This window comes from Opisthorchis viverrini (assembly GCF_000715545.1).
Source record: "Opisthorchis viverrini unplaced genomic scaffold opera_v5_137, whole genome shotgun sequence".
NCBI lineage: Eukaryota > Metazoa > Platyhelminthes > Trematoda > Opisthorchiida > Opisthorchiidae > Opisthorchis > Opisthorchis viverrini.
In genome coordinates this window covers 18,114-30,386 of record NW_008751790.1, presented here as the reverse complement: position 1 = coordinate 30,386, position 12,273 = coordinate 18,114, and the positions used below count along the sequence as shown (strand labels likewise).

At 45.2% G+C, this 12,273-nt stretch overlaps 1 protein-coding gene across 1 annotated transcript in view; it reads left to right on the top strand.

Annotated features, from left to right (window-relative positions):
• Positions 1-1,609: 1,609 nt before the first annotated feature.
• T265_06438 (hypothetical protein) overlaps positions 1,610-12,273 on the top strand; it is a gene marked incomplete at both ends in the record, with an annotated part of 26,678 nt that continues 16,014 nt past the window's right edge. The window contains 4 exons of the mRNA XM_009171706.1: positions 1,610-1,756; positions 1,802-1,955; positions 5,244-5,546; positions 6,963-7,229. Coding sequence (XP_009169970.1) covers positions 1,610-1,756; positions 1,802-1,955; positions 5,244-5,546; positions 6,963-7,229 — 871 coding nt within the window. The remainder of the gene's footprint in view (positions 1,757-1,801; positions 1,956-5,243; positions 5,547-6,962; positions 7,230-12,273) is intronic.

Here is a 12,273-nt window from a genome sequence, read left to right as displayed (position 1 = left end):
CGTGATTGTTATAGTATGCATTCTTCTGATGAACTTTTTAAACTACATCTTGCTGGAAATGAAATCAACGGACCTCCTGCCTCATCCACTTAAATATCATCCTAACAACGACAACAAACGATGACGGCTCCTAATAGCCCATCGAATAACGTTAGAGCTCCTTGTTTTTTATTTCCATTCTTCACTTGCATAGCTGAATGGTTTGAAACGGTCACCCCAGCTATGATTGGCTTTTACTTGTTTTCAACTGCAAAATGGATATCTGCAAGCGGTTTGTTTATCTTAAGCTGACGAAACCAAGCCCGGCATGAATTTCCCTATAATTCATTTGTCTAGAAAGAACGGGCTTTCAAGCTAACTATCCGGAGCAGCTAGTGACGGTCTAGTGACCGTTATGACCAGGCGAGCGCCACCCTACAATCAATTCTAGATACTGAAATATATTTGGCTAGAAAGGATACCATTTTCGTTTACCACCCGCTTTTGAGAGTGGAAGTTCCGGTACGCCCTAAAAGGAGCGTTCGAATACGAATTCTAGAATAAGTGCAGATGGCTGATTGCCGTTGAAGCTGTGGATTACTTCCTGCGCATTCAGAAACCCACAAACAATTAGACGACTCTAAAATTTTTGTTCGTCAGAGGGATTTTGGATTCAGATCAACTTATTCAAGACATGCAAGTGGACTCTGTACGTTGGATTGGATCTGATGGCATCTGCACTAAAGCGTTCTCTGAATAGTTGGAGTGGGGGTACGGGATCGCGGAAACGGATCGTATGCGTGTTTTTCTCCGTGAGAGGATACGCAAAGCCATAGCGTCGAACTCATTCGAACCCGTAACAATAGCTCTACTGAGGTTAGCTCGCAAGTAACACCGACACAGTTCAAGCCCTCCCCGATTACCACAATCTCAGTCTGGCAAACGGGACCAATCTGTTTATTTAGCTGTGGCCCACATGTGAGGGCGCGCTCAGTGATGCTCAGTTTAAGAAGCCTTCAATCATATTTACCCACAGGTACTTAGTGAGACCCTTGCTTTCGGTTACAAAGTTTCAAGATGGGGCCACTGGGAGCCTACGGCCTGACCTTGGGTAGGCCCTCACCATTTGGGGCGACCAGCTGATCCCAGGATAGGACAAAAAGGCCTAACAATTTTCTGATTGGTTAATTTCACTATGGTAGTTTCGCCTCAGTTTCAAGTGAAACCTGGTGGAATCATGTGGTAACCGTTTTTTAAGCCTTAAGGCTACAAAAATTTTGAAAGTATGTTCATGAGGAGTATGTACGATGGATTGCGAAACACGTATTAAACACCCTGTAGAAAGTTTGCAAAAAAGATTTTTTCTTTTTTCCTGATTGTAAGAATGAAGCAATCAGTTTGAATAGAAGAATTCTCGGAACTATAACATCCATCACCGGCATCATAAAAGTTTCTCTTCAGTTCCGCACCTGATCATATTCTAGTCTAGAATATCACTTGAGTCTGTCCCGTAACCTACCTAGTCCGACGGCCTCGCAGATCTGTCGACCAATGAGAGTTCAGTATCTTCTACATTTGGCTCTACGATTTGTCCTGTCGGACGTCGACTGCGAAATTTATTTGCAATGCGATGCCTGTTTGGACGTTTGCGAAGAAGTCGGTCAAAGTTTTCCTGAACTTCACGTTTGGGCAGTTTTTCGCGCAACCATTGGAGGATGAGCAGATATTTATTACAACTAGCGGGATTGGTTGCAAGGACATATACTTCAACATTGACGTACGTTGGCTGATAATTTCTTCAAGTTGTTCTTACTGGTTCTAGAAAATCAATACTGTCCTTGCAGACAGCGGACTCCCTGCTGTCGTCTGTGTTGCGTACGTTTCCGAACTAATCGTTGGATTGCCATCATTGATTGAAATTAATGGAGTTGATTTGGTTATCCAAGGAGTGCCACCGGATTGCTCGAACACCCGAAGTGAGTTTTCCGGCGAGTTCAATGTTGTATGGTCTCTAAGTGTGCATGTTTCTGGCTCGCGGATTCGCCTTTTTCCGTCTTCCCCGGCCTTACATCACCCTCCTTATTATTGCCATCGAATACTACCCCCTAGGTACCTGCTGGATCATCTTGTTATACAATTGAAAAACCTGATCTTCAGAAGTTAACGAGAGCAAGGATGCACAAATAAGTCCAGCCTCTCCATATTGCTTGATTGGTTACTAAGACTGCTAAACTTTGGCTACCAGATCTGGACTGGTGGTCCTCAACTTTCATTCCTGCTGTCATACGAACGTCTAGAAACTAACCAGTGAATCAACATTCAGACCGATTCTACCACTCAAAAGGAGCTCCAGTCGCCAATATGCTCACTGCATTTCCATGCGAAAGTGGAACGAAAATTGAGTCGGCAGCGCATAACATACAGATGATACCAGTCACCATCCAATCAATTGCAATTGCACCGTTTATCAGAAAGCAGTTAGTGATCGTTGCTGAGCTGTTACGTTAAAGCAACTAAAGACAGACTCGCCACAGATATTCTGACCACAACCGAGCAGAGGATCGGATGCACTTAACCCTTGTGGTTAGATGCAACTCGTTGAACTGTACTGTATGCAGCGTTCAAATGATCTACTAGGTTTGTCAACGGATGGACGTCTGATAAACTTTACTGACCCTCCAGTTTGATGGTTGGAACATATGTGATAACCTTTTTTGTAGAAGGTAGACTACTGTAACCGATTACCGTTTAACTGCTGCCGAGCTTTTGAGCCAGTGGCTTTGGTTGGCGACCCTAGGATCCTGCTATCCACGTTTGGGCGCCATAGCAGTGTCCAAGCCCATGTATAGCCACTGATTGCGCAACACCCAGACCCCTAGTGATTAAACTATCTTCCAGTCTTTAATGTCCGAACCCCTAAACAGCTGGTTAAGAAGCTGATCTTTTGCGCACTTTTGTAGATAAACGTGTCCTGCATTTGTGAAGTTCGAAAACAAGGTACAAGCACTATGGGTCAGCTCACAGAGCTTTTGCTGTCTGGACACTCGACTACAATCTTCAGGTGACTCTTCAACCGCTTCAACTATTTGCGCCGATATTGGCATAGCTGTCAGCTTCAGAGCATTCCTATTTGTTTATGTGCTTGTAAACAGTCGTCTATTTACCGCTCGTCTGTCTACTAGGAGAGCTAGTATGGGTCTAAACCGTCTGCTTGTCGAGCAGACAGTGGAGAGCTAATTCTCCGGTTGTATGCTGATCATGAACTGTTTTTAGCCAGTAAGGACTTTCAGCATTAACATCCGCATTGGGTAGCCTGGCGGTCACCAGGCGCAGACAAACCGTGAACCCATTTGGACCACATGGCGTTCAGCCACCGTTAGAGAGCCACAGCTCAAGACTGCCATTCCTTCTGGTCATGTTATGGTACGAGGACGCCTGACACTAAGGGGGCTGTGCTGACGGCGTTCACTGCTTTCTGTTCGCTTCTCTGATACACAGCTGTTTTTGGGTCTGACGCCGTCTCAATGCAAACAATATTAGCTATTCTGAATAATTCTGCCTCACGGTTTGAAATGCGCTTCACACCTACAAAGTGTGAAGCGCTGCTGCAAGACTGGGTGGGTTCGATTTACAAATAAGTAGCCGGACCCAGTGGTGAGTGTAATGCCACTCTCTAGTCTGACTGTCTGACTTAGGTTCGGCTTTCGTTATGTTGTTGTCAGGTGAGTTTCGCAGGGGACGTCGGGTCAATCCCGATAGTGGTGTCTTCGGTAGAATACTAAGATGCGTTTGCTGTTTCGGGTTGTATGAACGTTCTTCTTGACAGTTTTTTACAGGGACATGATTGTTTATATCCTCACCGTTTCCCTTCTTTCTACTCCTTACTAGGGCATTCCTCCTCATTGTTTGCATGGCATTCAAGCTCCAGGATTTACTTTTGGTTTATAGCTGTCAATGGTGATGATGACTAATAAATTGAACCAAAATACCAACAATGCCCTCATCTTGTGTATTCTGTCACCGCGCATTGCAAAAGCATGATTCCTCAACTCCGATGTATATTCCAACCTTGTCTGTCGATTCGCTCGTTAAAGACGCATCCGGAAAATAGTTACAACCAGCTGTCAGCTGTGCTTGTCGACGTGATATTCTGTTTATAGCCGAAGACAAGGATGCTCATACTGGCCCGTACGATATCTATATTCTCGGTAAATTCTGTTCCAGTAGGTATGGGCGTTGCTTTTGTAGATGCCTGAAAGTCCAATCCCCCGGGGGTGGTAATGCAGTATAACGCACTGGCGACTGATCAGAAGCACGTAGCTTAGCTATACCCCAAAAGATTGGAGTCCATAGCATCTCGGTTAGTAGTTGAAGACTAAACCGTTCGGGCAATCAGAAGTGTGGGTTAGTACATAGGATATGGTGTCAATAATTCTTTAATCACGATTGCGATTTCAAAACCTTATCGTACTGCTAAAAGTACAGGTAGCTCAGAGTAAGGATAATTCCCACGACGCGTGAACCGTACGTATGAGAAGCCGTCACTCGAGGAGCCAGGCAACATGCGATCACACGATGTGAAGTCTGTGGTTAAAAGATGTTCCCGCTGTATGCTCTCTAATTGCGACTTAATCACATTAATGGTCATCCGAATGATTTAATCTCCTACTACCAACCGAGGGACTGGGAGTTTGAATCCTCGTGCAGATTCGTGAGATGTACACTAGTGATTATCTAGGTGAAACAGTTGTACGGTGCTTGTTGGCTTTTCAGCGTAGAATGAATTCACTTACGGGACGCAATACCGACTGCAGTTTCTAAATCTCTCCATACTTTACCAACAAACTGACGGAAGGGTTCACCGCCTTTGAATCAGGGAGGTGGAAGTTCGTCGGGCCGTGAAGCACGGAGATGCACAGTGTGCGACATTCACTGAAGTGGGATGCCGTCCCATATTTGCGATATATTTCTTGGTCGAAAAGGTTGGGTTTTCAATCCCTGTCTCCATTGTTGTACTACCCTTCGTAAGTCTTACCCGATTATGCGGGATGTCCCATCTTGATCTCCGGTCTTGTTGATATACCTGCTACCTCAGCTGCAACGAAACTGGTGTGAACTAATTGTCTTAGGTTTTTCTCGCAGTCGGTTCATTTTTCGTCTGTTACAGTTAACTTTTATCCCACCCCACCTTTGGTTCCAAAATCAAGTCATCGCATACGTATCATGGCTTTACCGTTAACGTTTTACTTCCATTTCTCTCTTAGATGAGGCGCTGTTCAGTTCTATGATATCAAGTATGACGGCAGCTGCCTTCGCGGCTGCTAGAGTTGCTGATGGTACAACTGAGTGGTTGGATACGGAAAATTTCGGTGATGTGGGATCATCGGGAGAGGACGAGGGTGCAACTGGTAGTGCGGACGAAAAGCCCCGAGGATTTTTTTCTCGCATTCAACAGTTTTTTGAGAGGTTAACGACGACGGCCGAAAAGATTGACTTTGACAACGACAACACGAATCCATTTGTCGATCAGGAAAGCAAAGAACGAGTTGCTTATATGATCGATTCAGGTGCGTCTGGTGTGCAGCATTATTCCTTTATCTTCGTCAGTGGCCACTAGGATACCTTTACCTTACGGAGACCCTTTGGCATTTAATCGAGATGGTGTTTTCTCAGTGTGGTTTTAATCGAGCAGTATCAGCGGATGAGCATATCGAGAGTCGTCCTCTGGATTTATTCATTTCCAATATTCTTCACGAAAGCATAGTGACTGGTGAATGGACACGTGCCAACTTGTAATTTTCGCCAATTTTGTACAACTAATATCTACTAAACACTGTGTGGTTGGCCTGCCGCCGGGTCGAGTGAGTAAGGTTGAGCTGCGTTGCGCGACAAACTTATGGGACGACCTATGCTTTCCATGACAACTCCGCTCCTAGTGGATGCACTTGAATGATTGTATGAGTTCTGGCCAGCAAGCAACGCGTCTCGGGTCAAGTCCAAGTGGTGTAGCTCGGCTGTAACACCCTTTCGGATCTTTACCTCCATGTTACCCGAAATAGGCGCGAGGGCTTAGATATCGCCAGGTTGCTCAAACCTAGATGGGAGTAGTCAGGATGTTGGGATTGATTTTGGACTATGGTCAGGAAGTTCGCGCCTTAGTCACTGACTTGTTTGGAGTCATTGCGTGTCATAAGTGCCCTCTCTGATGGATTTTTCGACCACTAAGACAGATGGAGGATTAGCTTATTATCAAACTTTATTCTGGTTTATTTGATGTAACTTAGTGGGTAGAGCGCGTATTTATTGACCGGAAGGTCCGTGATTCGAACCCAGCCTCTGCATCTTGACTTTCCCTTGACTCGCATATCAGGCACAAAGTGACCGTCATACTGGGTCTGGTGTGAGATTAAATGGCAAAAATGTACCTTCAACGCCATGTACCACGCATAAAAGTGTCATAAGTACGCAGGGAGCCCACAATGGCAAGCAAACACAAGTCACTGACTGCGACCTTAGGAAGTCCCAGTCCAATAACAGCCTTAGCGGATTGAGGAAAGCAGATCCCTCGATAAGAGGTGATCATCGGTTGGTGAACCAAAAAGTCGATATCACAACCGATGGCATGTAGGGCTGAGATTATGGCGAGGGAATGTTCATCAGCACCATACTTCTGCTTCTTCTCATTCCACACTATCACTCCACGCCCACCAATGCACTTACTCGTGGACCTACGATAGGACAGTTTTGTATATCTGAGAATGGTCTTCCAAGTTATCTTAAATATTAGGACTGTTTCATTCCTTCAGCGCCGTTGTTTCTGTCAGTGATGATTGTGATCATGACATCAATAGTTGTCAACGTTTCCGTCATCTATCACGTGTCGTGTGAGTACCACGCTCTTTTACCACAGACCACCTTATTTCACAAGTAACTATTTGATCATGTTTGTGCATCCCTCCCCCATAATTCGTCTTTCGGTTCAGTAATCGCACAAGCCAGCATCATCCTGCGCAACGTCAATATCCGCGTCGAATGTGAACTTGGCTTACCAGGACTGAATCGGGCTTCGGGTGTCGCCTTGAGCTTTGCCTATTTGTCAATCACCAATCAGCAATCGAAAACTACCGACGGATTTGCAAAAGCTGATTCAGAGAATGCTAGATCGTATTCTGTACCCGGGTGCAAGGATTCAAGGTCTTATGGAGATGGATGGTCTTGGCTGTGGCGCTGGGGTAGCGCACGAAAGACAAGTGAGTCCCCGTTCGTCATATACTTTGGGATTGGTTGCCTTTTTATTTGAAATTCGGTGAGACCAGGCTACTATCATTCTAACCTTACACTTAATATCCTTATAACTATAGAGGAATTGAGAGAGGTTTGTGAACTTCATGCACAGTCTTTGAGTTTAAAGATTTTTCATTTGGGAATTTCGTCAATGACTAGTCTTTATTCGGCGTTTACCATTGTTAGCTAATACGGTGGGCGTGCGTAATCTTAACCGGGACCCTCGGTAGGTCTCTATTCGGACGTAACTTTGATCAATTGAACTGAGGGAATAATACATTCGGATGTATTAAGGTTTCATCCACAGTTAATTGTAGCGCAATGAAATAGTTCAGTTGTGGGACCTTTTCAGTGCCTAACTCCCATGTCACCCGAGGGAAGCACGAGAGATGAGATACTGCCCAAGCCTAGACAAGAGCTGTTGAGGTCGAACATAAGACATTCCGGTCAGTAAGCTTGCGCCTTAACGACGTCGCTATCTGGAGCTCAATTGTGGAGGATGGTACCTGTTCGGTATTCAAAAATGTTTATGGTTGACTCGTCCACTGAACTGGCAGTTGTATTACAACCAGTAAGCCGATTATCAATGGGTCGGTGTGTTAGTTGATGAGTGTTATTCATTGCTACGTCACGTCCGTCTTCATGACACACTCCAGCCATCGACCTTAAAGCGATACACGGACGGGTTCACTGAACTTCGAAATGCGTAAAATAGAATCGGACGGAATGACAACCTGATATTGGAGAGGCTTTTCTCGCGAGTATCAGTGGTTGTACTGTTAAGCATATGCACGAAGGGTCTACGAGCAATCATTTCGCACAGCCCTTAGGTCGGATTACCATAGGTGAAATCATAGTTGAAGGATGTTTAATGGGGTTATATGGGCTGAAACTGGAAACTTGGACTCCCTATGGTAGGATGGCAAGCTTGTCGATACAGACTCGCCACTGACTGCAATATATTGCCGTGTCGATAAGGTTTATCCTCTGGTCCAGAACCCCGGTAGACGACGTTCTCAAATTTTGCTAAGTGGCTTTCATAGTTCATACCCATCATCACTAGTCCCCATTCTTCACTCTGTTCAGGGCTTCTTAAGTAACGCTGGCTGTAGTAGTCGCTATCCTGCTATTAGAAGAACATAGTTTAGACAACGGAAAATGTGCATTTTCGATGTGTAGGTTGTTGAGTGTTGCCGTGCACCCATCTACGTCATCATCATCATCGATATTGTTCAGCACTTACGCTTCGCCCTGTGCAACCACAATCCATTTGAGTGGCCTATTGTGAAGAAAAGAATAAAACTGGAAGGGGACTGACTTAGTGTTGGCCTACCACAGTCATTCCTAGGTGCCTACACCCCCACACACTCACACAGCCTGGGTGGAAACTTCAGACAAATAGGCTCATGAATTTGGAAACCGATTTGCTCGTTAGAAGCCCATCTGATGGCTGGTGTTTTGCATAGGAAAACGCCATCTTATTCAGCATGTAAAAAGCATACAAGTCCTACATGGTTTTACCGACGGCACTGCGTACCAAAAGTGTCAGCTTAAAACGTTGAAATGTAGATACAGTTATGATCCCGTACCTGTTGTCCTGTTGCTTCACATGGTCGATAAAAATCTTACCCGTGCGCCGAGGAAAACAGCCTGAACTGAGGAATGCGTGCCCGGCTATGCTATGCCTATCGGTGTAGCCTGCATTGGGGTCTCCAACCAGATAAACGACAGTCACTTGGGCAAGACTGCCGCTTATGGTTCTCATGTTTCCCTGCCCAATGAGGGTCTGACTGCATGTGGACGGTTTCCACCGTGGTCATGATGGAAGATAACTGTACGAGACAGACAGTTATCTGGCATTCGAAACACGTGGCCAAACCAGCGCAGTTTGTGAAGTGTTATCAGCGAATGCGTTCTCTCCCTACTCCACCAAAAACATTCGACGGACTTAAGCCCCACTAATTGAATGTTTTCACCAGATGAATGTAATGCTTCGAAGGCGCTAACGATCAAATGCAGAAAGCTCCTTAGTCTATTCTGCTGGCAGAGACCGATATATTGAACCGTATGAAAACACGAAACGCACTTCATTGCATGTGTTAGAAACTGCTCCGCGTATGTTGTAGTCGGCAAGCACTCCAACGGGACATAGTTTAGGAAAATGATCTTCGAACGACCCGAAGTAGTTTAAATAGCCAGTTCACCTGGTTCACCAGAGACCTGCGGTAATACCTGTATTTCTAGGAGCCTATGTTCAAACATGCATTTCGTCATAAAGCGGGGGTCCACCATCATTGATTTTGTCTGTCTCAGAAGTGTTGGTTACTCGAGGTTTTGTAGAGTTGATATCATTGAATATATGTCCCACTTTGGATTCCGATAGTCGAGCTGGGTTGCGCCGAGAGTGAATAGATCGGTGCATTCACGTCATCAGGAGATTACTACCACTTGATCAGATCAGCGCCTTCCATGTGAATTCCGTGCATGTACTTGACTGCCGTTCCCACACTGTAGTCCACACGTTTTGAAACTCTCGTGTCGGTGTGCTGAACTCGCAAGGTCTGAACCTCAGGGGCCTAGCAATAACGCAACGATAAGCCTTGTTGTGGAAATGGGGCTCCAAGGCACGACAGCTAAGACCGCATAACGTCCACACGTCAGTGAATTCTTTGGAACCAAGACAGTGATCACCCGATCCGTCCGGCACAGATCCTACGGGCAAAGCATACTTGGCTACGGTGCCTTAGTTACCTTGTATCTGGTCCAATCTATGGCCTGAAAGTGGATTCTGCTGCGAATATCTGTGGGTTTCACCCCACTCTTGTTGCCCCTTCGTTGTACACACTCCCTCAGTATCGGTGATGCTGTACCAATCAAATATTTATGGTGTAATTTGGTTAGCCTGTGAAGTCACTTTTTCGGTGAAGGTCGAACTCGAAAATATGCGGTTGTTTGAGATTTAAAGTCTAAAAAAATCGACGCTCAGTACAGTGGATAATGAATTTTACGAGGCTGTATCTATCGTGAATACGGGATTATTATTTTGCGCCTGAACGATGGAATCCAGCACCCGATTTGGCAACTACTCCAGTCACTTGGTTCAGCTGATCGCGCACGCGTTGCTCGCGCGTACGCAACAACGTAGTGCCGTTACCAGATCATGCACTCTGTGACCTTGAAAAACGGTAGTGCACGTGACCAGCGCTCTAAGCTCAATACGCGGCTTCAACTGACCAGTCGTTAATTTCGGGGATAGATACGGTAAACACCAGTTGTAATCGCTGAAAATGGTTTCTTTCGTTAGTTCGTGTTTGGCACCGTTCGGATGACCGGCATCACATACTACCGAATGCTTTCCCCTTAGTTTTAATCGGTTACTGACTAGGTGGTAAGCTGACAAACGTCTGTAGATTTGATTGCGACGCAGTAGCCTGTGGTACTTCGCTCGTTCTCCCCTTTTCATCCAGTTTCATCTGTTGCAGCCAAGGCACTGCTCACTCTCCTGTGGCAGCCAACTTCCATTGTGTGAAAGGATTCGCTCCAGCTCTGTTTCTGTACCCTTGTGTTGTGTTTCCGTGTCCCATTGATTTCAATGACCCATTGACTTTGGTTTAACTTTTGCCTTTCTTTTGAGAAGAACCACCACCTTGGTTCTACAGAAAATGTTGATCCGCTAATTGAAGCAGTTTTGTAGGTGAACCCTATGGGGTGCCTCGCTGGGTTGCCAGCCGTTAAAATGTCTTTTTTCGATACTCTGCATTCCAAGGGTATGGCGAAAGCTCGTTTCAAATTTGACTGTACAGGACATACGATATCCAATAAGGGGTTGTGTAGTTCATAGGATTTGCAATAGGCTGTGCAGTCCATCCGGTTCAGGTAAGTGCAGTATTCCGTTGCGCTGTTATCATCACTGAGTAAAATGTATCCTTCACTCTGTATTGGGGCGAACTTTGGCTCCTTTGGCTCCGGAGAAATCAATATTATTTTACCATCGAGTGTGTGTGCACTACCCACGTAATTCACTTACGCTCGTTTTCACACTCTGACAAGTGTTTGTTAGTCAGATGTTCGGAGTTTTTGAAGTTTTTTCATGTTCACTTGCGTCAGTGTGATTACATGTTTTTCTAAATGGTTACTACTTATCCAACTTCGTTGAAAACTTCAGTTCCCCTAGAGATACCAGGGGTGTTGCCTATCTCGAGTGTCGAACTCTCAGGATGAGACCTCTGTGACGTTTTTTCTACCTGAACCGTTGTATACCTATAACTGGTTGGTAGACCAGCCTGTGTGCAGCTGATCATTACTTTCACTGCAGACGATCTATCATTAACGCTTGATTCAATCTGAACAGAGTGAAGTACCCTTGTAAGCAGATTGTGTTGCATCTGTACCATTTTAAGTTCAATCAACACTGTCACGTGTGGTCTATGTAGTCTCCAGCGTGATTTTGCCACTTCAACCGCCGTCCCCATGAGATCAGTTTTATCCCTAAGTGCACTCACTATATTTGTCCAACATTTTACTTGATTTACGTGTGATGCAGTCGTTCAAGCGTTCCAAACAGACATTTTGCACCCCATGTGTGAATAGCTGTTGCCTGATTAACTTTCTGCCTGCGAGTCGACTTTCAGTTGTGCATACTTATCGCTGAAATGTAAACCATCTACTATAGACAATTGTCACAATGTTGCTCAAGACGAGGCAATAAGAAGACTTTTGTAAACCAAGCCATGTGTAGTGGGAAGGTCTATCTGCTACGAGACACCAAAAGGCTGTTCGTTTGATGTACACAATAAGGTCAACATCCTACAGAATGCATTCGTTCATTTACCATCGTCTGTGTTCTGGCTACAGGGGACGTTTGGTGAGTACTTCTCATCGACTAAACTTGGCTCTAACGAACAAGCATGGGCTTAACATCATGATGCCCGAAATGGTTACTTCATTTAAAGGGTCGGTTGTTCGGCTGGTGTCCGGTTTCAGATCCAGTTGGTTTTGGATCTTATATAT